Genomic DNA, 22,123 nt, shown 5'->3' on the forward strand with positions numbered 1-22,123 from the left:
CAATATCATTTCATATTGGAATCTCTCAGCATTACCAAATGTATCTTGCACAGAAACCTGCAAACTCAAGCCATTCTATTGTCATTTCTGATTGGTACATTTGCTTGAAACAGCATTTCCGTGTTATTTGACATGCATTTCTGTACACTCAGTCCATTGGTTAAATACGGGTGTGTGTTTACATCCACACGCTCAGCATGTACATGTGCAAATACACAATAGGGTTTATTGTTGTGATTACGACTCCTAAAAACATCAAATGTTTCAGTGCCATAAACAAAACACAACGTTAATAGTCTGGATCTCCAAGTGAAGTAAATGGTCCAGCACACGGCTCCAGCGTGGTTCAATCAAAGTTTTTGACTCATTGTCTGCCCTAGACTAGGATAGATGTCTAATTCAATAAACTTTGAGCAGTGACACTTTAAATCCTGTTTCGATGACTAACAATAAGTTAATTAAGGTGACTTCCTCTTTCAGTTCCTGTCTGTCCATCCGTTTGTCCATTTGTTCTCACACTGTGGAAATCAGTTTGACTTCAGGAGTGCTACACACCGGAATTGAGAAAAATGGTAAAGCAATAAATAATAAGAATTACCAGAGTTGAGAGCAAAAACTAAAAAGGCAATCAAAAATTACACAAAATACACTACAAAGAGTCCAAAGCCGCACCCTTAAGATTGCCTTATAATTGTTGAATTTTACAAATTCTCCCGTATAAGCCGCCCCCTGATTTAAAATTTTCACCTCCATATTCATGGTTTTAATAGAGAGTACAAATGGGTTACTTTGAAGGGAATATCTTAAGAAAAATCATCACACATGGTATTTCTGAGATACTGTATGAATCAAAAGCATATTATTAGAATCAATATCATAAGTTAATATGCCTGTCTTTGTAAGTGCAAAATATCAAATTATTAAATTTGAAAAAGAGAAATAAGTCTATCTTGATGAGAACCTGATGCTTTTTAATGACAGAAATTACAATTGATTGAAGATGTGGTGGCCAAATTGCTTCTGATGTCGAAATATCTCGATTATTTTCGATGGTTCATATTACTGCAATCGTTGTCACTTTCGAACAAGTAATAAAAAATATTTCTTTTATTTATTTAACAATCACAAAAGTACAATCATTTCCTTTCACAAAGGAAGTAAGACAAGTACAACCAGGAAGTGTCTGTAGCGGTATAGTTTTCACCAAGTCTTTGGGTGCAATAATCGCATGAGATACACATTACGCAGGTATCAAGGCTGATATTTCAACGATCGACCAAAAAACCTTTGCTCAGCCTTAATAACTATTGGGATGTGCTGACATGGTGAACGCTACAAACACATCTATCAAGCCTACTCGCGTCTGGCCAGTCAGAGCACATTTAACTAGGTAAGATGGCGGTGCCCTAAGCCAGCAGTGACAGGCACAAGTGAGTTTTTTTTAAGTTTTATGCGAAATAAGTTTTTTTTCTTGAATTTCATTCATGGACGTCAAAATAAATCTTGTTTAGCGTTTTATCTGATTATCTTTTCTCTATATTGAAAGAAATGACCGTATCGGCTGCATTATCTTGCATTATGGCATCATGGCGTCTTTTTATGCGCATATAAGCCATACCCTCGATTCAATCTTTTTTTGTCCGACAAATGCGGCTTATATGCGAGTAAATATAACACTACAATTTTTTGTACGCTTCACAATAAACCAATTTAAAAAAAAATAATTTAAATCGATTTTTGGTGTTGGTGAGATACTTAATATCAATAATCTATCATGTTTTCCCCAATTCCTATTATTCATTTATTTTTTTTCCTTTCTTTAACATGTTAGCTCAATGGCTGCAATGGACGGTGAGAGATGTCCAATCAATTTGAAGTGGAATTTACAGTTTTATCTTTTTTGTAATAATAAAAAATGGAGATATTCAATGTTTTTTCCTTTCAAGAATTGTATTGACCAAAAATGAATTACGTACATATAAAGAATTGATATTATTAATAACATTACAAAATTATTATAAATAAATCAATGAACATTTGCTGCGAAACCTGCCAGGGATTGGACGTCTACTAGTGACAAATTGATTTGAATTCACAGCAGAAGGATGACTAGAGCCACATGATTGGACGTCTATCATCGTCACTTATTTCATATTATAATGTAATTTGAAAGAAATATACATGAACCAAAAGAAGAATATGTCAGGGACTGGTGAATTTTTGGTGAGCCAAACTACAGATGGTTTTCAGAAAGCTTTTAGTATCCTAATATTGATCAAGAATTGACAAGAAGGGAAGTTGCTCACCTGCCAGAGAAACGTGACGGGTCGTATTGTTCCAACGCCGACGCCTGTCAACACAAAAGGTCGTCAAAATCGGTGATTTTCAAGGCAAATGGGGAGATTTCTCTCCAGGATTGTGCTTTGAACTCAGAAAAAGTGGGCATGGTCTCTCTCCCCGCAACTCCCTCATATAATGTCTCTGTGGACGCAACTACCTCTTTGTAATGTTTCTGCGAGCACTGGGTGGAGCGTTGCATTGTGTTTTTTTTCCCCCGTTAGTCAGTGCGAATGGCGTAGCGATCACTTATACGAGAGGAGTATACACTACTTCTCGTTGGCAAGTGGCCGTGCGTTATCCTGTTGTGAGGACATTTGTGTGTATCATTTTCGGGATATTTTGAAGGGAAGACAAAAGCAAACAACCCTCGATAGGTTGCATCTGAAAGTCAGGGTGAAGGCGGGGCAAATAGAGCCAACCCGGGACAAGAAAGTTATCAAAATTTAAAACGAAATTAGAATTAAGTTTAGTGTAAAGTTAGATTACATTTATTTTTGAGTGTGTCTGCCTCGTAATACAAGTTCATTTAAATTTGTTTAGTACTATTAAACCACTTATTTGTTACTTTGTTAATAGATGATGGCAAATTAGAACAAATAAAAATGTTTTTCCAATCCAATATCCTGTTTTGGGTGTATTTTCAGAGGGTTGGAACAAATTAATTTGTTTTGAGTTCTATTTCTATGGGAAACGTTCATTTGAGTTACGGGTAAATTGACATACGAGCTCAGTCTCGGAACGAATTAAGCTCGTATCTCGAGGCAACACTGTATATAAACATTGTGGACATTCAAAGACTCTTCTGATTGGCCAGACTAGTCCTACCTCCCCCTTTTAGCGACTACCACAATACAAGTTCGAGACAATTTTGGGAGATTTGACTTCTACAAAATGTGACAAGTGCATTTTTTCCTCCCCAAAAGTTGGTTCTAAATACCATATTGTTTGAGTCAAAATCTTTTTCAAAGCAACAATTTTGTTGTGTGCGCTACTCAACACCAGGTGGCGCAAACAGTCCGTCTGAAATTATTAGAGACAACTTGTGAAAAATTAATCAGCGTCAAGCAGAATTTGTGTTTTCAATGTTGTTGAAATTATTACTTGAAAATGTACTTTAGTTTCAATATTATTTGTGTTTTCTTTATTTCTTCATTCATTAACATTATTTACATGATTTCAGTATTTAAAGACTTGAACTTAATAATTAAGAAATTCTCTATCCTGTCCTTTCTCTCTCTCTCATCCGCGTTAAGATGCTACCGCCTATCAGTATTGAATAATGTCACATTTTAGTATTGAAGATCATAATGTCTAGATAGGTTACTTTATGAGTAGATAGTGAATTAGAACAAATAAAACATGTTTCTTCACTGTAATATCCGTTTTTTTGTGTTTTTTCGGAGGGTGAGAACGGATTGATTTGTATTCAGTTCATTCCTATGAGAAAAATTGATTTGAGATGTGAGTAAATCCCGGAATGCATTAAGCTTGTATCTCAAGCTATTACTGTATTTCAATCTTTTTTTTCTACTGGACCATTTTTTAGGTATGGCCAAGTATTTTCACGTTATGTTGTATTCTGTTGCACACCTGCGAGAAGCCCGGCATGGTGAGGCCATAGGGACGTGGCTGTCGGGGGTGGGCATCAACGACAACGGAGGCGGAGTCTCTGTCCAGAAGGTTTCCCGTGCTGCTGCTCTTCCCGGGATGGAGGCTGCATGCAGAGAACATTTATTTGTTAACACTATTCCTTTTTTTAAATAGTACATTTCTGTAACTTTTGGTGATTTGACATTTGGTTCATTTATTTTTAGCAGCGCGCAGCAGGAGCTATTTTCTCTCATCAGTGTATAAAATAAAGCAAAAAAAAGTCAATAAGTCTCAGAACTGAAAGCAAGCAGCGCAAATCTAAATACAGTGGTACCTCAACATAGGAGTGCCCCGACATACGAGCAATTTGAGATACGAGAGAAATTTTGATATACGAGCATGCAGCGGACGCGAGAGGCTGCTAATAAGAACATCATGGGCACTGTCTATCTGGTCGCAACTCCCTTGTGTAATGTCTCTATGAGCACTGGGCGGAGCATTGCATTTTTTCAGTGTTTTTTTTCTTCCCGTCGCTAATACGAGTGGAGTACTACTTCCCGGGCAAGTTGGCAAGTGGCCGTGCGTTATCCTATTGTGAGGACATTTGTGTGCAAAATTTCGGAATAGAACAATCCTCGATAGGTTGCATCTGAAAGTCAGGGTGGAGGCGGGGCAAATAGAGCCAACCTGGTAGAAGGTATACAAATTTAAAACAAAATTAGAATTAAGTGTAGTTCAAGTTAGATGAAACTTATTTTTAGTGTCTGCATCGTAATCCAAGTTCATTTAACTTTGTTTATGGATGTTACGAGCGCGTTGCCGTGCAAAAAGTCTCCCCCCCCTCTCCCTCTCCCCTCCGCAAAATCCATCTAATTTTAGTACTATTAAACACATTTTAGTACTATTAAACCACTCGTTATTTATTACTTTGTTAATAGATGGCGAATTAGAAGAAATAAAACATTTTTTCCAATCCAATATCCTGTTTTTGGTGTTTTTTCAGAGGGTTGGAACGAATTAATTTGTTTTTGGTTAATTTTTATGGGAAACGTTCGTTTGAGTTACGAGAAAATCGACATACGACCTCAGTCCCGGAACGAATTAAGCTCGTATCTCGAGGCACCACTGTATGTACATACGTATATAAACGTATATCTCAAATGTCTCGTATGTTGGGACACTCGTATGTCAAGGTATTACCGTATTGGAAAAAAAGTTAGAACATGTTCAAATTTTAAAAAAAAGTCTCACGATACCCTACATACAACAAAAAGATTCCGCTAGAAGCGACTTACCTGTGGAGCGGAAGTCGCCCAAAAAAGCCTCCGTCGGCTTCAGCAATGACACGCGTGTACGAGAAGGGGAACCAGCCTCGCCTAAAGAGCGCAGATGTCAGCGAGGGCTCAAAGTGGCCTAATCGGACGCGGGCGGCGCACTTACATGCGCGTTTTCTCATTCTCGCCGTAGTGCCAGCCGTCCCTGGCCTCGGGCACCAGCAGCGTGACCACGTCGCCTTGGTTGAAGCTGAGCAGCGTGCTGTTGTCGCCGGCCGCGTGCGAGAAGAGTGCCTGGACCCGTGCCGTCCTGGCGCCGCGTTCCTTCTTTTCCAGGCCCGCCGCCACCGAGCTGGAGCGTGGCAGGGTGCGAGGCTCCGCTGCGAGAGCACAGAACACATGTCACTTTACGGAAAGGGTCTGCATATGTTTTAGAGTCATGCCACACATTTGTTGTCATGTGACATGTTTTAGTGGAATGTGACATGCTATTACCGTATTTTCTCGCATATTAGCCGCCTTCGGGTTTAAGACGCACCCTTAAAATTGCCTTAAAATCATTGAATTTTACAATTTCTCACGTATAAGCCACCCCCTGATTCACAATTTTCACCTCCATATTCATGGTTTTAATAGGGAGTACAAATGTGTTACTTTTAAGGGAAAATCAAATTCAAAAAGGAAGTCATGTGAGCGTACAACCAGGAAGTGTGCGCATAGCAGTCTGGTTTGTCATCCCTAGGTAAGATGGCGGTGCCCTGAACGAGCAATGGCAGTAATGTATTTATTCCAGTATAAAGCGCACAATTTTGTACCAAAAAACGGAAGCAAAGTTTGGGTGCGCGTTATACACGGATCCCAGTGAAACACTGCCCTTCAGCAGCCATTAAATTGGGAGACGTAAAACCTGTCTTTGTCCGCCAGATGGGGCGCGAGAGCCCGTTTTATTGGCCGTGCTCACACTTAGAATAAAGAACTCAAGAAGAACGGAATCAATTTTTGGGTGAATCTGATAATGATGAATCAGACTGAATTTTTTTTAAATAATATGATGAATTAGGATTTAAAATGGTAAATTCCATTGGAGAATTGTGTTCATACCGCTAGTTTGTTTTAGCAGGTTTCCGTACCATATGTTGTCAATAAATGTTTTGTCATGGTAACGTGTTCAACATTTGCCAGTTACCAATATAGGTATTAGTACAAATCCTCCTATTGATTATAATTTGATGATTGTAAGAGAGAGGCTCTCAATATTCTTAATTTTTACAGAAGCGCTACGTAAAGTATTTAGCTAAATTAACCGCACCCATATATATTACGTAAAGATACAAAATATGGGTGTAATCTTGCAATACTATGACATTAATCTCATAATATTATACATTAAATGACCTATGACTTTCTTGTGATATTACAATTGTAATTTTGTTTTATTACGTAAAATTACTTTATATTCTCGCTTTATTCTAATAGTACTCTAATACTGATAGATTTCTTAGTCTCAAGTGGAATGTTTTACCACTAATGTCTTTTCCTGTGTCTGTATTCTCACCCTCTTGCTACTGTGCCAATGAAATTTCCTGAATACAGGATGAATAAAGTTATCTAATCTAATCTAGTTGCCATGTTTTTTTTGTGAATTGACGTGATTTTTTTGGCAGGTGATGCATCGGTGTCAAGTTATTATTCAGTGCCATGTGACGATTTGTGGTTTGAGACAATTTCTTAGGAACGTGTTATGTTGTCGTCAACATGTTTTCGGGTGGCTGACAGGAAGTGGATGTCCTCTTACTCAGTAAAGTCTTGCTCTTTGCGGGCGCTGCCTTGCGTACAGGTAGTGTGTTGGAGTAGGACGTCTTTCCATGCGGCAAAGATGCCGCTTTGGACTCGGGCCACTGCTGGTAGTGGTCGGAGCCATTGGTGGCCCCCGCCATGCCTTCCGCGCCGACCCCTATCAGCCTCTGCTGGCCACCAGTGACTCTAAGTGCCCCCAGTTGAGGAGGTCCGGCCAGAATTTGCCCACGTTCTGGCAGGGTGGCACCCATCTGCGAGAAAACATACAAGACTTTCAGTCGGAAGGTCCTTTCCCGGCAAGACGTACGCGGGCAGACCGAGGGTTTCCCCGTCAGAGGCTTCGCCATGACAACGCAATCTCCCTCGTTTCAGGAAACACTTGTGTTTCATCACCTCCTCCAGTCGCTATCGCCCACATGCACGCAAAGTAGGTCAAGATGCTTGCCAATTCTCGGGTGAAATTCCACACTTTTTGCATCTCGGCAGACCAGACAACCTCAGTAACCCAGACAGATGGACGGCCACCAAAACTTTCACCCCTAAATAGGATACCCGAACATAGGCTTGAAACTCATTGGATGTCAATGATGGTAGTAGATGAACTTGAGTTTCTCAAAAAAATCTAAACTGATCAAACTCTTTTGACATCGACCACACAGTAACTGTGGCTTATTATACAATGGTAATATTATTTTTATTGCAATTACAGCACCGAAACTCAGGGAACACCAACAACTTTCTGACCATTAGAATGGCTTTGTGTCAGCGATAAATTTCCGATCCATCTGGACTGCGAGGGGGCAGCGATTGCCAGGCCCTCCTGTCTATTGCGGTCAGCGGTTTTTTTCACTTATCGAAAATTCACTTTTTCGTGATTTTTTCTGCTATTAATTTTTTTTAAATATAATTCTTTTTAAAGTTCATAAAAATATGAAAATCCACCCTCAAACTCGTAAGCAGAAGCCACTCTTGCTACCAGGCCTCACCACTGAAGAAAACAAACAAATAAAAAAAACAAAAAGGGAGTTATAATAGGGGTGACCCCACTTCGCAATTTTTCGATTATCACAGCCATATCTGGTCTACAATAACTGCGATATTCAAGGGATTACTGTATACAGATTTTTGCTAATTAATGCACACTAGACATAGTTTTCTGAATATTTAATAACATAACTGTCCAGGCAGTTAATCGGCTAATTATGAAGATAATTGCGGTGGCCCAGCGGCCGAGTAGTTAGCGCGTCGGCCTCACGGGTCTGGGGTCGAGGGTTCGATCCCAGGTCGGTCGCCACTGTGTGGAGTTTGCATGTTCTCCCCGGGCTTGCGTGGGTGTTCTACAGCTACTCCGGTTTCTTCCCACATCCCAAAAATATGCATGTAGGCTGGTTGAACACTCTAAATTGTAGTAGGAGTGTGAGCGTGAATGGTTGTCCGTCTCCTTGTGCCCTGCGATTGGCTGGCCTGCAAATAAAGGTGGGATAGGCTCCAGCGCCCCCCACGACCCTTGTGAGGATAAGTGGTTTAGAAAATGAATGCATGAATGAAGATAATCGTCAGATTTTATTGATATCTACAAAAAGCTGTCAAATTATGGGTTTTTTTCAGATTTGTTTTTTTAAATGGCTTCTGGATGGTTTCACTAAATGTTCTCTTTCTTCCGGCATATGTCCAAAATTAAGCATTCAATAATAAAATATATACTATTTTTATATCTGATAAATATATATATTCTTGAAAATAAATCAATGGCACTGAAACATGATTATTCCATGTCAGCCATCACAATGAAACTCACCACCAATTAAAAACATCAATGTCAATGACAGTGAATATATTACCTTGAACTTCATCTGAGAATAGCGGTTTTCATAAAAGGGGTAACAAAAGAAGAAAAAAATCCTGTCTGAATGACAGCCTTACACAACATGAACTGTGTCACGTAACAGAGTGTCTCTCAAGTGGCCCCCGCAAGCCCACACAAGTGTACTTTACATAAGTGGCATCACCAACGCAAGCGTTTGCAACACGCTTCACCTCATTTGAATATTCAAACAAGGTTGCCACCAAAGATTTTCGGAACAGTCACCGATAATTTTCCCCATCTTCCGACTCAGTGGCTAATAAATAAATCTTGTTGTTTATGGTTATATTACTCAGGGTATTTCCATTTTAGCATGAAATCCACATTAGAACTAAAAAAAACATATAGGACTATAAATATGATGTAACCTTCATCACTGTTATTCCAAAGCAGTGGCTTGTTATTTTGACTTGTTACAATGTTAATGAGTCGGACTACAAAAATAATATATATATTTTTTTAGTAATTAATGGAAAAACATTTCTAACACAGCCCAGCTCCTTTTTTTAGTAACAAATGCGGCTTATATGAGAGTATTCATTCATTTTCTGAATGAGTCCCATTCAGAAAGGGAGGTGCTGAAGCCTATCCCAGCCAACTACGGGCACCAGGTGGGGGACACCCAGAATCAGTGGCCAGCCAATCACATGGCAGAAGGAGACGGACAACCATTCACGGTCACACTCATATCAAGGGGAAATTTAAAGTGTTCAACCAGCCTACCCTGCATGCTTTGAGGATTTTGGAGGAAACTGGAGTACCTGAATAAAACCCACACAAGCCCAGGGAGAACATGCAGACTTCACACAGAGGACCGACCTGGGATCGAAATATAAACTTTTACGAAACAATTAAAAAAATAAAAGAATTTGAAGAGTATACTGTTATTATTCACTACCAATGAAGGGTATAGACATCAAATCCATTGCAACTGGGAAGGCTGAAATTGAGTTATGTTTTACTGCCATTGACGGCAATAGACGCCTAATCCAATTTGATTGGAGGCAGTGATCGTTTGAGCCCAGTCAAAATGGATTGGCCGTCAATGTGTTAAGAGGTGGGGAAAAAATAGTGTTTTGGTCATTTGTTTAAGTCAAGAATGTCTTAAAATGAATAATTTACATCAATTGCGATCTGTCCATGCACGGTGAATGCCGGTGGACTCACCTGCAGGTTGTTCATTTTGCTGCTTTGACTTTTGCGTCGGAGTTTCTTGAGTTCGTTCTGGCATTTGTCCAAACTCTGGCTTTTGCCCTTGTGTTCAGTCTGGTACTTCCTCAAGGCTGCCTGCGGGAGGTGGTAAAGCGGTGAGCGATGGCAAAACAGCGGCGCAGAGCCACGACGGACGGTGGCGCTTACGTTGAGATAGCGAGCGTCCATTTGGACTTTCTTCTCTAACTCGGTCAGCAGCTCGTTGTGGAATGACTTTAGCTAGGAAACAAAACAAAAAAAGAAAGAACACGGGGTGAAATCGTGTCTCTTTCATTTGGTTGAATAAGATGTCTGATTCCTTTGAATTTAAATGGAAATGACGGCTGGGAATGTGCAAACTGTGGTTTGAAACCCTTGTTTGGAAACCCGATAATGCCTTTAATGCCTCATTTGAAGTCTTAATCTAAACACAGTGGCTGCTATTGACAGTGCTAGATGTCCAATTCATATATTAGCATACCTGTCAATTTATACATTTTTCGCGTATTTTATCATTGTCAATTGCTAATGTTGTCATGCTTTGAGTATAACATGCGCACACGCGTCAGTCACTTCCGCCCTTTTCACTACATATATTGCGTCAGCAAGCAATGTACCCAGGCAGTAAAGCTGTCAGCGCCATACAGCGACATCTACAGAATCTTGAATTTAGTGCATACAAAAGGCGCACCACCGACTGATTGGGCACTTTTACGTCCACCTTTGGGAAAAATTTAGACTTAGGTGCACCCAATGTGAGTAAATATGTGCCGCGTTGCATTTACACGGTTTATCATCACTTAAGGGGAATTGCAATCATTAATAAGGGGAGCGATTGGTGAGGTTGACAGGTATGCATTAATGGCTGGGACGTCTACTAGTAGCACTCTTTCATTCACAGCAGAAGGATTAAGGGCCTTGCACCATCAATGGCAATTAAAGGGTTAACATTTTGTCATCGCTATTATATTTAGTATAGTTAGTATCTTAAACTAATTCTCAATTTCGAACCTGATTTCAGTGCTGCGCCACCATTTTTCGGGTCCTGATAGTGTACCTAAACCACATTTAAAATTCTATACATACATATACACACATATATACACAGACACATACACAAATACACACATACATACATATGCACACAAATACACACATACATATACATACACCTACACATATACATATATACACACACACATATATACACTATATATACACACACACATTGTATATATATATACACACATTATATCTATACATATATAGACACATACATAAAAAAATAGATCTATATATCTCATCTCATTTTCTGAACCGCTTTATCCTCACTAGGTTTGCGGGGGGTGCTGGAACCTATCCCAGCTGACTTCAGGCCAGAGGCTGAGGAAACCCTGAATTGGTGGCCAACCAATCGCAGGGCTATATCTACATATATACATACATACATACATTTACATCACATAAAAATGAGAGTCATGAGGATGATTTTGTTATTGCTGACTTACTCATCAACTGAAAGTCTTCAGTTTCCTACCATGATTTCAATATTTTGTAAAGTGTTGACCACTGAGTTAAACTGAGAAACGCAACAGAATCTCACTTGAACTCAAACTTCTTGTGCAGACTAATCGATAACATAATAAAATCAGAGCCGCAGGCCATAGTTTGGACAAGGGTAAGTCACTGGGTGGGACCCCCGCTTACCATCTCCTCAAGCTGGATCTGGATGCGGCGGTGCACTTCGGCCATCTGAAACAGAACCTCCCCTGCGGACGACACAAAAACCATAAGACGCCTTGCTCGAGGGATCCTGGGAAACTGAAGAAGAAGCCAGAGGACTAGCAAATCATAATACTCCACAAACATGCCAAACGTGTCATGTGACGCATGCAGTGCGTGCGTGGGTGTTACCTACATGCTGTTTCTTCTGAACATGTTGAAAACACACAAAAACAAAAAGTTTGTTTTAGAAAAGAGAAGAAAAGAAAAAACATTCTTCCCATCTTTCACCTGTCAACCCCCGCCCCCCCCATTCCCTCATCACACATGAATTTTCTCTCAAACATTGAATTTTTGCTTTTACATCCAGGAACATGAAGATATGTTCAAGAGTACACACTCTTTGCTTTCTCAGGTCAGATGGATTGGAAGTCTATCATCATCAATGGCGCTTAACCTCTTCTGCTTACGAGGAAATTCAGTGGCTTTTTTTCTCCACCGCGCACCAACATCTCCGTCCTTATTTGGCCGAGAGGAGAAACGGAACTGCGGGAGCTTCCCGCTTTCCTTTTCCTCCCCACATGACCATATTTGGTCGGCGGAAGACATACGCGGCGGCATCTTCCTCCTCCTCGCTCTCCTCTTCTCGCTCCACTAGAGGAGCTCCACTCGTCTAATTTTAGCAGCCAATGACAGGCAAATGATGAACTACTTAGATCAACCATAATTAACGCTTTATAGGGCAAGTGACTATTTTTGGTCATTTAAAAAATATATGTTTTTGTGCCATTGTCTGCGCTAAACGTCCAACCTATTTAGACTGAGGATGTTTATCCGTCCCTCTCAGTCCATAGATTGGACGTCCAACATCGTCAATGGCACTAAAACAAACATTTCCAGACAGGTTATAGTTTGTTATACATGAAGAAAAATAGTTACATGCTTTTTTTTGTAATACAGTAATCCCTCGAATATCGCGGCTTCACTACATCGCAGATTTTTTTTCTGGTGGAGTTTTTTTTTTTTTTATTACATTTTTTTGTACGTTCATAAAAATGTGACAATACACGCTTAAACTCCCAAACGGAAGCCACTCACTCCCCTGTACTCCACATTCTACTAGAACTCAGCACTGAAGTATAAAAAAATACATTTTTAATTTTTATTTTATTTTTTAAATAGGGGTGACCCTACTTTGCGGTTTTTCATTTATCGATAATCGAGCGATTACTGTATATTGAATCAAATGTTGAATTTTGTTTGTATTTTTCATGGGAAAAAAGGTCAATCTTCCCAGATTTGGATCAATTCTTGAATGAAATTGAATTTCAAGAGACATTTACAAATATTTCACTTGAGAAAACAATCTTATTAATAGTAAAACAACTCGGTTTCGGTTACTTGTTGGAATTTGGAGCCTTAATCGCAATTTTTGAAGCCTAACGCGATATCCTAACATTATTTGAAGAGCTGGTGGTCTACTCCAGCTTACGCGAGGACTCACCAAGCTCCTTAGCGCCTTGGCCGTCGCCAGCCGCATCACCCAGCCGCACCAGAGCGTCAAAGTAGCCCTTTGCCGCGGACGTGACACCTGCAAACACGCAAAAAGGGGGGGAAAGCCCTTTGAGCGTCCACAGCTTTCACATCCGCGTTCTAGTTTTTTGGGCCAGGTTAGGATAGAAGTGCTTCTCTGGAACTAGACTCAACTCCAAACCATTGTTTCCCAAAATGAAAGCAGATGTTTGCAAATGTCTCATTTTGATGATCGGAGCATTTTGATGTACAGCGACAAAAATTGGGACTTATTATCTACTGAGAGCATAAAATTCAATAACCGAGTAAGCCATCCTGACATTGGGAATTCGCAAGATGCATGGCAAGTCAATCTGTTGGATTTCTAGTCCAGTCCAACAAATCACAGGAGCTGAAAAACCAGGTGGAGCGATGGCAAACCTCCTGGGTCGGAAAATGAATTCAGCATATTGTATTTTACGACTATTAAAAAGGGAAAAACCCGCTATTTCTATATCGGGAAATATTAGTCTCAGTCTGCAGAAGGTCCCCACCGTGTGGACTTCCTGTGTGTGGCTCCAGTTTTTTTTAACTAGGTCTACAATGTCTTCTGTGTCTGTGCTTGCTACTGCAACCAAGGGAATTTCCCAAACAAGGGATGAAATAAAGTTCTAATCTAATGTAATCTAGACGGTTTATTTTTGCAGGCATATCTGTAAAAAAAAAAAAAAAAAGTGTTCCTCAAACACTGAGTATTTAAGTGCAATATTTTTCTAAATAAATACAGCAACACTATGTTACTATCTATACATATTACGATTTCTGAGAATGTGTGCGCGTTAGTGTGCTTGTCCGTTATCATCGGACAAAATGGAGACTACACCGTACATCCGATTTGAATGCAGTTTTGAAGAAAAAAAATCAAATGTACGGCTCTAGGATGTTACCATGCTCATTTTTTTAATTTGGGCCCCAGTTTTTCAAAATAATTGATTTTTCTAACTGGGAGTCGCATTTTTAAGGTTAAAAAGTGCAACTTTGGTCTCATTTTTCAGTACACGCGAAACTTTTGGACAAATATGACTGTTTATTTAAAGCACCATGAAGACGCAAACATTTTAAGCCTATCTTTTTCCAGATCAATGGCTGCACGTAGCTAAGAATCGATAAAAACCCTGCTTGTATAACTATATTTGCAGTATTTTTGTAAACAAGCCACTTAGATAGTAAAAGTTTTGGCAAATTAGATTTCATTTTGATTAGTCAAGCCATTTTCAAAAATATATATTGATTTTTGGCAGAAGAATATCGATAAACTATTGGTATATGTATTGTCACAATGTTAATGATAGGCTGCCGCTGACTGTACTAGATGTCCAATCCATTTGACCTGGGAGGCTTGGCAGTGAGTGAACAAACATTCATTTGCTGCCACAATTCACCACAAGTGAAAAATTCATCTAAAATGTATTATTAGTCATTCGTTCAATCCTTCTTAAAAGTTCCAAGTCAAGACGACAGGCTCAAAGCACGATCTGTCCATCAAAGCGGGCTGGTGGCGCAGCTTAAGAAAAGTAGATTAACTTATTATGTTTCATTAAAATGTAGACAGTTTTCCGACACCAGAAAGGAAAACATTGCTAACGTCTTTCGTTCTTTAGCAATCCGCAGAACACAGCAAGATTTCACTAAAACTGAGCTGTTCTGTGCAACAAGAAAAAAACTGAAAAGAAGCCTTGCGTGTTGTTGTTTTTTCAAATGACATTCCAAATTTTCCATGAAAAAAACTACTCATCAAGAATCCTTCCGATTGAAAATGAAGTTCGTGTATTTGTCCTTAAAAAGCAAAATTGATGACCAAGTACTAGAAGTGTTTTAACTTTAAGTACTTGGTGTTTTCATTCCTTTGCGCCCTCGCTAAAGCCGTCCTGGATTCAATGCTCCCATTTCCAATTCTCACGGCGCCTTCTGTTCTACTTGCCACCGTCTACGCCGTTAGACACCATTCACGCTTTGCCCGCCATTAACAGCGATAGACTAAAAATGTGAGTAAACTCCAATCTCAGAAACTTTCACTTTAGATTAAAATGAGAATTTTTACTGGTAGATCCAATACATTTGACCTGGAAGCATTACCTTCCCATTTATTATTATTGAAGTTATTGCATACACAAACAGCTTGCACAATTTACATACGCACACACACACACACTCACCAATATTCAAATCCTAGACACGTACACTAAACTAACACAAATACACAACCCCACCCTACACGAGGGGTCCCCAGGGGCCAGATTTATTCCCTTAAACAAAATAAATAAATATATAATAAAATAATATATAATAATAGTTCTTTTTTCCTCTTTTTGTGTACATTAAAATTGTAAATAAAAACAATGAATAAAAATAAATCACTGAACATCCAAAAATCTTTTTCCTCCAAAATGCCTATGTTTCATTGCCATTTTGATTACTAAACGTCCAATCCGCAATGGAATAGACGTCTAACACCGTCAAAGGCAGCAAATAAAGGGTTAACCGACAACTGATCAAAAAGTGATCCAACTATTTTGATGGTGGATGAATCAAGTTAATTCGCTTTAAAACATTGGCACTTTGTGCTTTTGCTTTGTTGTTCTGTCTAATCACCCTCTGCTACTGTCACAATGAAATTTCCCAAATACGGGATGAATAAAGTTATCCAATCCAATCCAATCTATATTTTGCACAGAAATAATCCCCCCCAAATAAAATACAAATTAACCCGAATTATAAGGAATTGACAAAAAATTTACAGGACGTGACCCAGAAAGCTTTTAACACTAACTGAAAGTGAACACACTTCATAAGGGCGTGTCCTCCAAAACCCCCGAAATATATAGGAAGCAACCCATATAGGCATCCCATGCATTTAAACTGAGAGGGCCGGTTGTGAATTCTCATCTCCAAGTGCCATTGATGGATATAGACGTCCAATCCATTTGCCATCAAACTGCAACCAATGACTTACCAAGAAAGTGACCTAAATATGCCCCAAAATTAATAGAAAGTGACCCAAAATCTACGAGGAGAGACATGAACGAACACCAATTCTGAGTTTTCATACTTTCAGACACACAGACTGCGAAAAAAGCAACAGAAGACGACGGCAGAAACCAAGATGAAAATCAGGCGGATGGAGCCACGAGGAAGACAAGCGATATTCTGAGGCGACCGGCGAGCGTACTCACTGGTCAGCGCCTTCTCGTAGCTTTTTCCCATGGCCACAAAGTTCCTCAGGCACGGGTTGAACTGCTCCATGATGGACTGCGACCAGAAGATGAGTGCCGTCGTTAGTCAAAAAGAAAGCTGGAGAGTGCTCGCGTCAACACGCGTGCGCGACCAGAGGCGGGCTGGCGGGAGGTACCGGGACGCTGTGAGCCAGTCCGACCTTGACCCGTCACCCACCGCGCCTGCTAATTAATTCTTATTTCTGTTTGGACGCCAGCTGAGCGCATCCTCAGTCGTGAGAATTCCGAAAGAGAGACAAAACAAAACAAAAATAGTCCTGTCTGGATTCACAGCTAGAATCACTTGAGTGCCTCATTTTGTGTCTCAAATCAACTCAGGTTGTTGTTGTTGTTGCTGTGGGCACTAATTTGAAGTCCCACCCCTCTGTGATTCGTTAATTGATCGTTTGGAAACTTGGTGACTTTCTAGCATGGGCCAGTATCTTTAAATCCTCAGTGTTTTTCAGAGTTGCTTAATTAATTGCGGACTGTTTGCTATTAGTTAGCCAATAGAGTGCATGTATGTAAAGCCTTCACCCTGTAGTGTGCTGGTGTTTGTTTATAAATCATCAATAATAGTCATTTTACCCTTACCGTATTTATGATGACTGAATCGAGGGTACGGCTTATATGTGCATATATTTGACTTGACATGCTTGAATTGCAAGGTGACAGGGACGAAAGGCCATAAGGCAAGACAAATTTCTTTTGACGTCGATGAATGAAATTCAAGAAAAAAATAAACCGTATCTTGCATAAAACGTGAAAAAACTCACTTACCGTATTTATTCGAGTATAACGCGCACCCATAATTTGTGACTAAAAATTGGTATGACATTTTTTTTTTGGTTTTTCTCAGATCACACCTGTACTGATAACTGGGAAATGCTGAACACATCGCCATGAAAAAACATTTATTCACAACATATGGTACGGAAACCTGCTAAAACAAACTACCAATATGAACGCAATTCTCAAATGGAATTTACAATTTTTCATCCTTAAAGTCTAATTCATCATCACAATATTAATTTTTTTTAAAAGTCTGATTCATCATCATCAGATTCACCAAACAATTGATTCCGGACTCGTGTGAGCAGGTGCCCCGTTAACGTTTCCCTGGAGCAACTTTTAAAAAAAAATTACAACTCTATATTACCCTATAAACTTGCCAAAGGCTATTTGGAGAGGGGTGGCTTTTGTAAACGAAGGTAGATTATCGCCATCTGGTGGACAAATACAGGTCTCACGTCTCCCATTATAACGGCTACAAAGGGGACTTTTTCACCAATGGAGGGTTGTTTTTCACCACGATTCGTGTATAACGTGCACCCAAACTTTGCTTTAGTTATTTGGTACAAAATTTTGCGCGTTATACTCGAGTAAATACGGTAATAGCAAAAAACCTACCATATTTTCACGACTATATGGCGCATCGTATTTTTAGCCGCAGTGTCAGTAAAGAGTGCTATTTCTGTATTTTAAACACACAAAGGACGCACCGTTTTTTAGACGCATATATATTATATATTATACATGAATATCGAACCGCAATAGCGCTGGCTACCGGAAGCAGCCCCAGACTCTATTTCCGGTTTCCGGTGCGCAGTGACTGCTGGGATATATAGTTCTTGCACGCTACACCTACACGCTAAAAACACGTTTTTAAAAAGGCAACAGAAGCAAAACTGAGTTCAGTTGTACTTTATTTAGCCATTTTACAACTTACTCACGTCATCATCACCCACAAATCCATCAAAGTCCTCATTTTCTGTGTCCAAATTGAACAATTGTCTAAATTAGTCATCAAAAACGCTGAGTTTTATACGTTTGTCCAGGCGGCCACAATCCATTCGCAAATAGTAGCTAGCTAGTAGGTAGCGTAACTATTCCGGGGCTGTGTTCCATGCTTCGCAAGGCTGTGTTGATGCCGATCGCCAGGCCACAATCCATTCGCAAATAGTAGCTATCTAGTAGCTAGCGTAACTAGCCCGGTGCTGCCTGACACCCTTCGTCAAGCTGTGCTGATGTCGATGTATACAGGCCACCATCCATTGGGTGTATTGACAAAAGAACTACATATCCCAGCAGTCACTGCACAGTACTTTTTCTACGGGAAAAATAGTAGCGTCGGGGGCTGCTTGCCGTAGTTGTGAGAGCTAGAGGATGGTGTACCCTATCGGCTGATTTATTTTATTTTATCGTGATAACAATTTTAGTATTGGTCCATATATAAAGCGCACTGGATTATAAGGCGCCCCGTCTATTTTGGAGAAAATTTAAGACTTTTATGTGCGCCTTATAGTCGTCAAAATACGGTATTCTAAATCTCCCTATAGCTCCCCCTATTAGTGCTGCCAGCCCCCAAATACCAAGTAATAACTTAATAAACTCTCATGGAATAATCTATTGAATTCTGTTTTTTAATCACCCGCAATAAAAATCTTCCAATTCGGAACATCAATTAGTCGATTTATAATTTGCAGGCGTGTTTCTGGACACAAGAACTGGGAGCAAAGCAGGACAAAGGGATCCATGTGCTTGAATCTGCTGTTATGCAAGGAGGTGGGGGGCTTATGTTGGGGGACGTGATGTCATTTGGTGTGTGTGCTGTGAGTCAGCGCTTACATAAAGAGCAGCAGGTTGGCGTCAAGTCGGGTTGAAAATTGCTGCACAGCCTGGGTTGCTGCGCTAAAGCGGGCTCAATATTAATTCACTGGCAGGGGCTTTGTTTCATATTCATCTTTTCCAAAGATAAGTCAACATCCAAGGGTGCTCAACAGTGCTTTTACAATGTGTGATGTCCATGTGTGTATGGGGGGTCTGCGGCATGCTGGGATTCCTGCCACTGAGCGCAGATGCTGTTTGGCTTATTCAGACAACAACAACAACAACAACACACTTTTTTATCATCACTGAGTGGATAACACCAGATTTGTCTCTATTAATCGACAAATAATTAATTCTTAATTATAGGGAAGGTCGATTCATGGAGCTAGAGCAGTTGCCCCAACCTTTTATGTACTAATCTAATTTTTAAAAAGTCACAAAAATTGATATTCAGGTTAATTTGATACCATCTTCCATCAATGGGAAATGAATGATTCAATTTCATACCTGTCAACCGCTGCCGATAACTGGCCTTATAAATGATTATTGATTCCCCTTACAAACCCCCCAAAAAGCTTACAAACACCGTACGACTCGTACGGTGTTTGTAAGGTTTTTTGGGGGTTTGTAAGGGGAATCAATAATCATTTATAAGGCCAGTTATCGGCAGAGGTTGACAGGTATGCAATATGATTAAACACATTTTTGTTGTTGGAAATATATACATTTCTATCACAGTAAATGATAGAATAATTTACCATGGTACATCTGATTTGGACGAACTGGTTTCGAGACAATGTTATTTTGAATGGAAACAATTCCATTTTTTTTAAAGTTATTTATTGTGTTCATCTCCAAAAAATGCTAAGCAAATCACCAAAAACAGTCACATTGGATCTATGATGCAGCGAGGAGGTCTCACTCTGTGACCGGCAAAAGGTCAGCGGGCAGATTTCTGTTCGAGCCGTGACCCCAAACGCAACGAGGTCGATAGGTCGAGTGGTTTGTGACCGATTCTGATGCTTTTTGCGTTTGATTTGAATCTTAATAACTTCAATCTTTTTCCACCTCATTCCGAGCTTCTAAAAATTCTCTTCTCATCGCCGATTTCTGATCATGTGATTGGGGAAACCCCTCCTGGATTATTCTCATTGGCCTTCACTCATTCACTGACACAGAAATTATATTGATTTGAGCTGGGAAGACTGGGATTGAGTTAGCATGTTTAGCTGGGGACGTTTAATCGCTGCCAACCTTTCCAGTCAAATTGGATTGGATCGCTATCACCGTCAATCGTAGAATACGAGTAAATACATAAAAATATCTAAATTTTAACAACCTGATCTTTAAAAAAATTAATAAATACATGATTGTCCCAACCTTAAAAAGGTCAACCAAAAGGGTTCTGGAATGGATGTTTTGAAAGGGGAACATTAATTTGACATACAAGTACATTGAGTTATACCACAGGACAAAAATAGAACTATTGAACATGTTTTCATTTATGAAAATTCCTAGAGTTAATAAATTATTGTGACATCAAGTTTTTAGATTTTTTTTCCCGAACTCATTAACTGCCTTTGACTAATTACTAATTATTGCTTACGCATTTCATTTTTTTAAAACAAATTTGCGCCTTCTATTTACTCAAATACTGTATAACAGATGTTGGTGGGAGGTCGAAAATGGTAGCAAAAGTTTGACAAGCATTTCATTATACTCAGACAGAATCAATAATTCATGAGTAAAAATTAAAAATAAATAAATAAACCAAGACTGGTGTCGTTTTGTGTGCAAATTACCTTATAAACGTTCTCGGTAATTCGGTGGACTTCGTCAGTTCTCGACATTTCGACGTTTCCTGCGGGCAGCTGTGCGCTCATTAGGATGGCTTTCCTGCTTCCGGTCCTCTTCTCTTTCCGGTTTCGGTTTCGGTCGTGGTCGTGTCGCGGCGGGCGTTCGCTCGTGTGTGGCTGGCTTTTATAGGAAAGCCCCACCGACACTGCACCGGCGAACCCACGCGTGCTCGTGCCTTAGGAGGCGGGGGGCGGAGCTAACTCAAGAGTCGGCGTCCAATTCATTAGAGGGAGCTGTATTTTACGACGTCAGTGAACGTGGCGTCGCCGGCCACGCCTTCTGCACTGCGTCGACCCGCACTTTTATTTGGACCTATGATCGCCATGCATGTAACATATGACGTCCAGCTGGCGTGACGTGAAAACCCACAGCGCTCGCTGGCAAAAAAGGAGCCACAGACTTGAAGGTCGCCTCAAGGACGCGTGGAGGCACGCAGGTGATTCATGCGCATAGGCGTCGGCCGCCCACTCCCACGGAACGCGTGGAAATGGAGGCAGCATCCAAAGAATAAGCAAAATGTACTGCCTCCTTGTGGACCAAACGAGTACTACGTCTATGCCGATACTACAGATGCCAGGTTTTATATATTTCTTTTGCACTTGGTGTGAAACTACTGCATACTCACTTGAATGTAAATTAATTGGTTAGGTAGACATTGCTTAAACCTGAGGGGAGTGACAGTAAATCAATGAATTCCTCTAAAATAAAAAAAATCCTCCTCTGCAACATGCTTATTTATTTATTAATTTATTTATTACCTGTTTATCTATGTCTAAAATGTCTTTTCCTGTCTGTATCCTCACCCTCTTGCTACTGTGATAATGAAATTTCCCGAATACAGGATGAATAAAGTTATCTAATCTAATCTAAAAATGACACAAAATAGTCAATGTTCAAGTCAATACTGTATAAATGTTTTCTGATTTTTTTGGTACACTGCTTACACCAACGGAAGCGTATTAATAGTAAAAAATAAAAGCCCTGTGGTGGTTTTTCTGAATAATTTATTTGAGAGGTTGTTTTTTTTTTATTAATATTTTTTTCAATTCTGATTTTCCGATTAATTTAGTTTGAGTTTTTTTTTAAAAAAAATT

General features: G+C 39.8%; 1 protein-coding gene across 2 annotated transcripts; it reads right to left on the minus strand.

The window, feature by feature from the left end:
- Positions 1 to 200: 200 nt before the first annotated feature.
- Positions 201 to 21,468, minus strand: LOC144092821 (BAR/IMD domain-containing adapter protein 2-like). Of its 2 annotated transcripts, XM_077625933.1 has the most exons (13): positions 20,975 to 21,468; positions 16,524 to 16,599; positions 13,283 to 13,369; positions 11,975 to 11,986; positions 11,764 to 11,825; positions 10,225 to 10,296; positions 10,033 to 10,152; positions 7,000 to 7,252; positions 5,371 to 5,584; positions 5,226 to 5,306; positions 3,931 to 4,054; positions 2,307 to 2,350; positions 201 to 547 (listed from the first exon to the last, which is right to left on the minus strand). In XM_077625933.1, exons 1-13 carry the CDS (start codon positions 21,053 to 21,055, stop codon positions 514 to 516), a joined length of 1,260 nt encoding a protein of 419 aa, XP_077482059.1. In that variant the 5' UTR covers positions 21,056 to 21,468; the 3' UTR covers positions 201 to 513. The 2 variants fall into 2 exon arrangements, with proteins under 2 accessions (XP_077482059.1, XP_077482060.1); XM_077625934.1 differs by lacking the exons at positions 11,975 to 11,986; positions 13,283 to 13,369 and having other exon boundaries at positions 20,975 to 21,452.
- Between the last annotated feature and the right edge of the window lie 655 nt (positions 21,469 to 22,123).

This window comes from Stigmatopora argus, chromosome 18 (assembly GCF_051989625.1).
Source record: "Stigmatopora argus isolate UIUO_Sarg chromosome 18, RoL_Sarg_1.0, whole genome shotgun sequence".
NCBI lineage: Eukaryota > Metazoa > Chordata > Actinopteri > Syngnathiformes > Syngnathidae > Stigmatopora > Stigmatopora argus.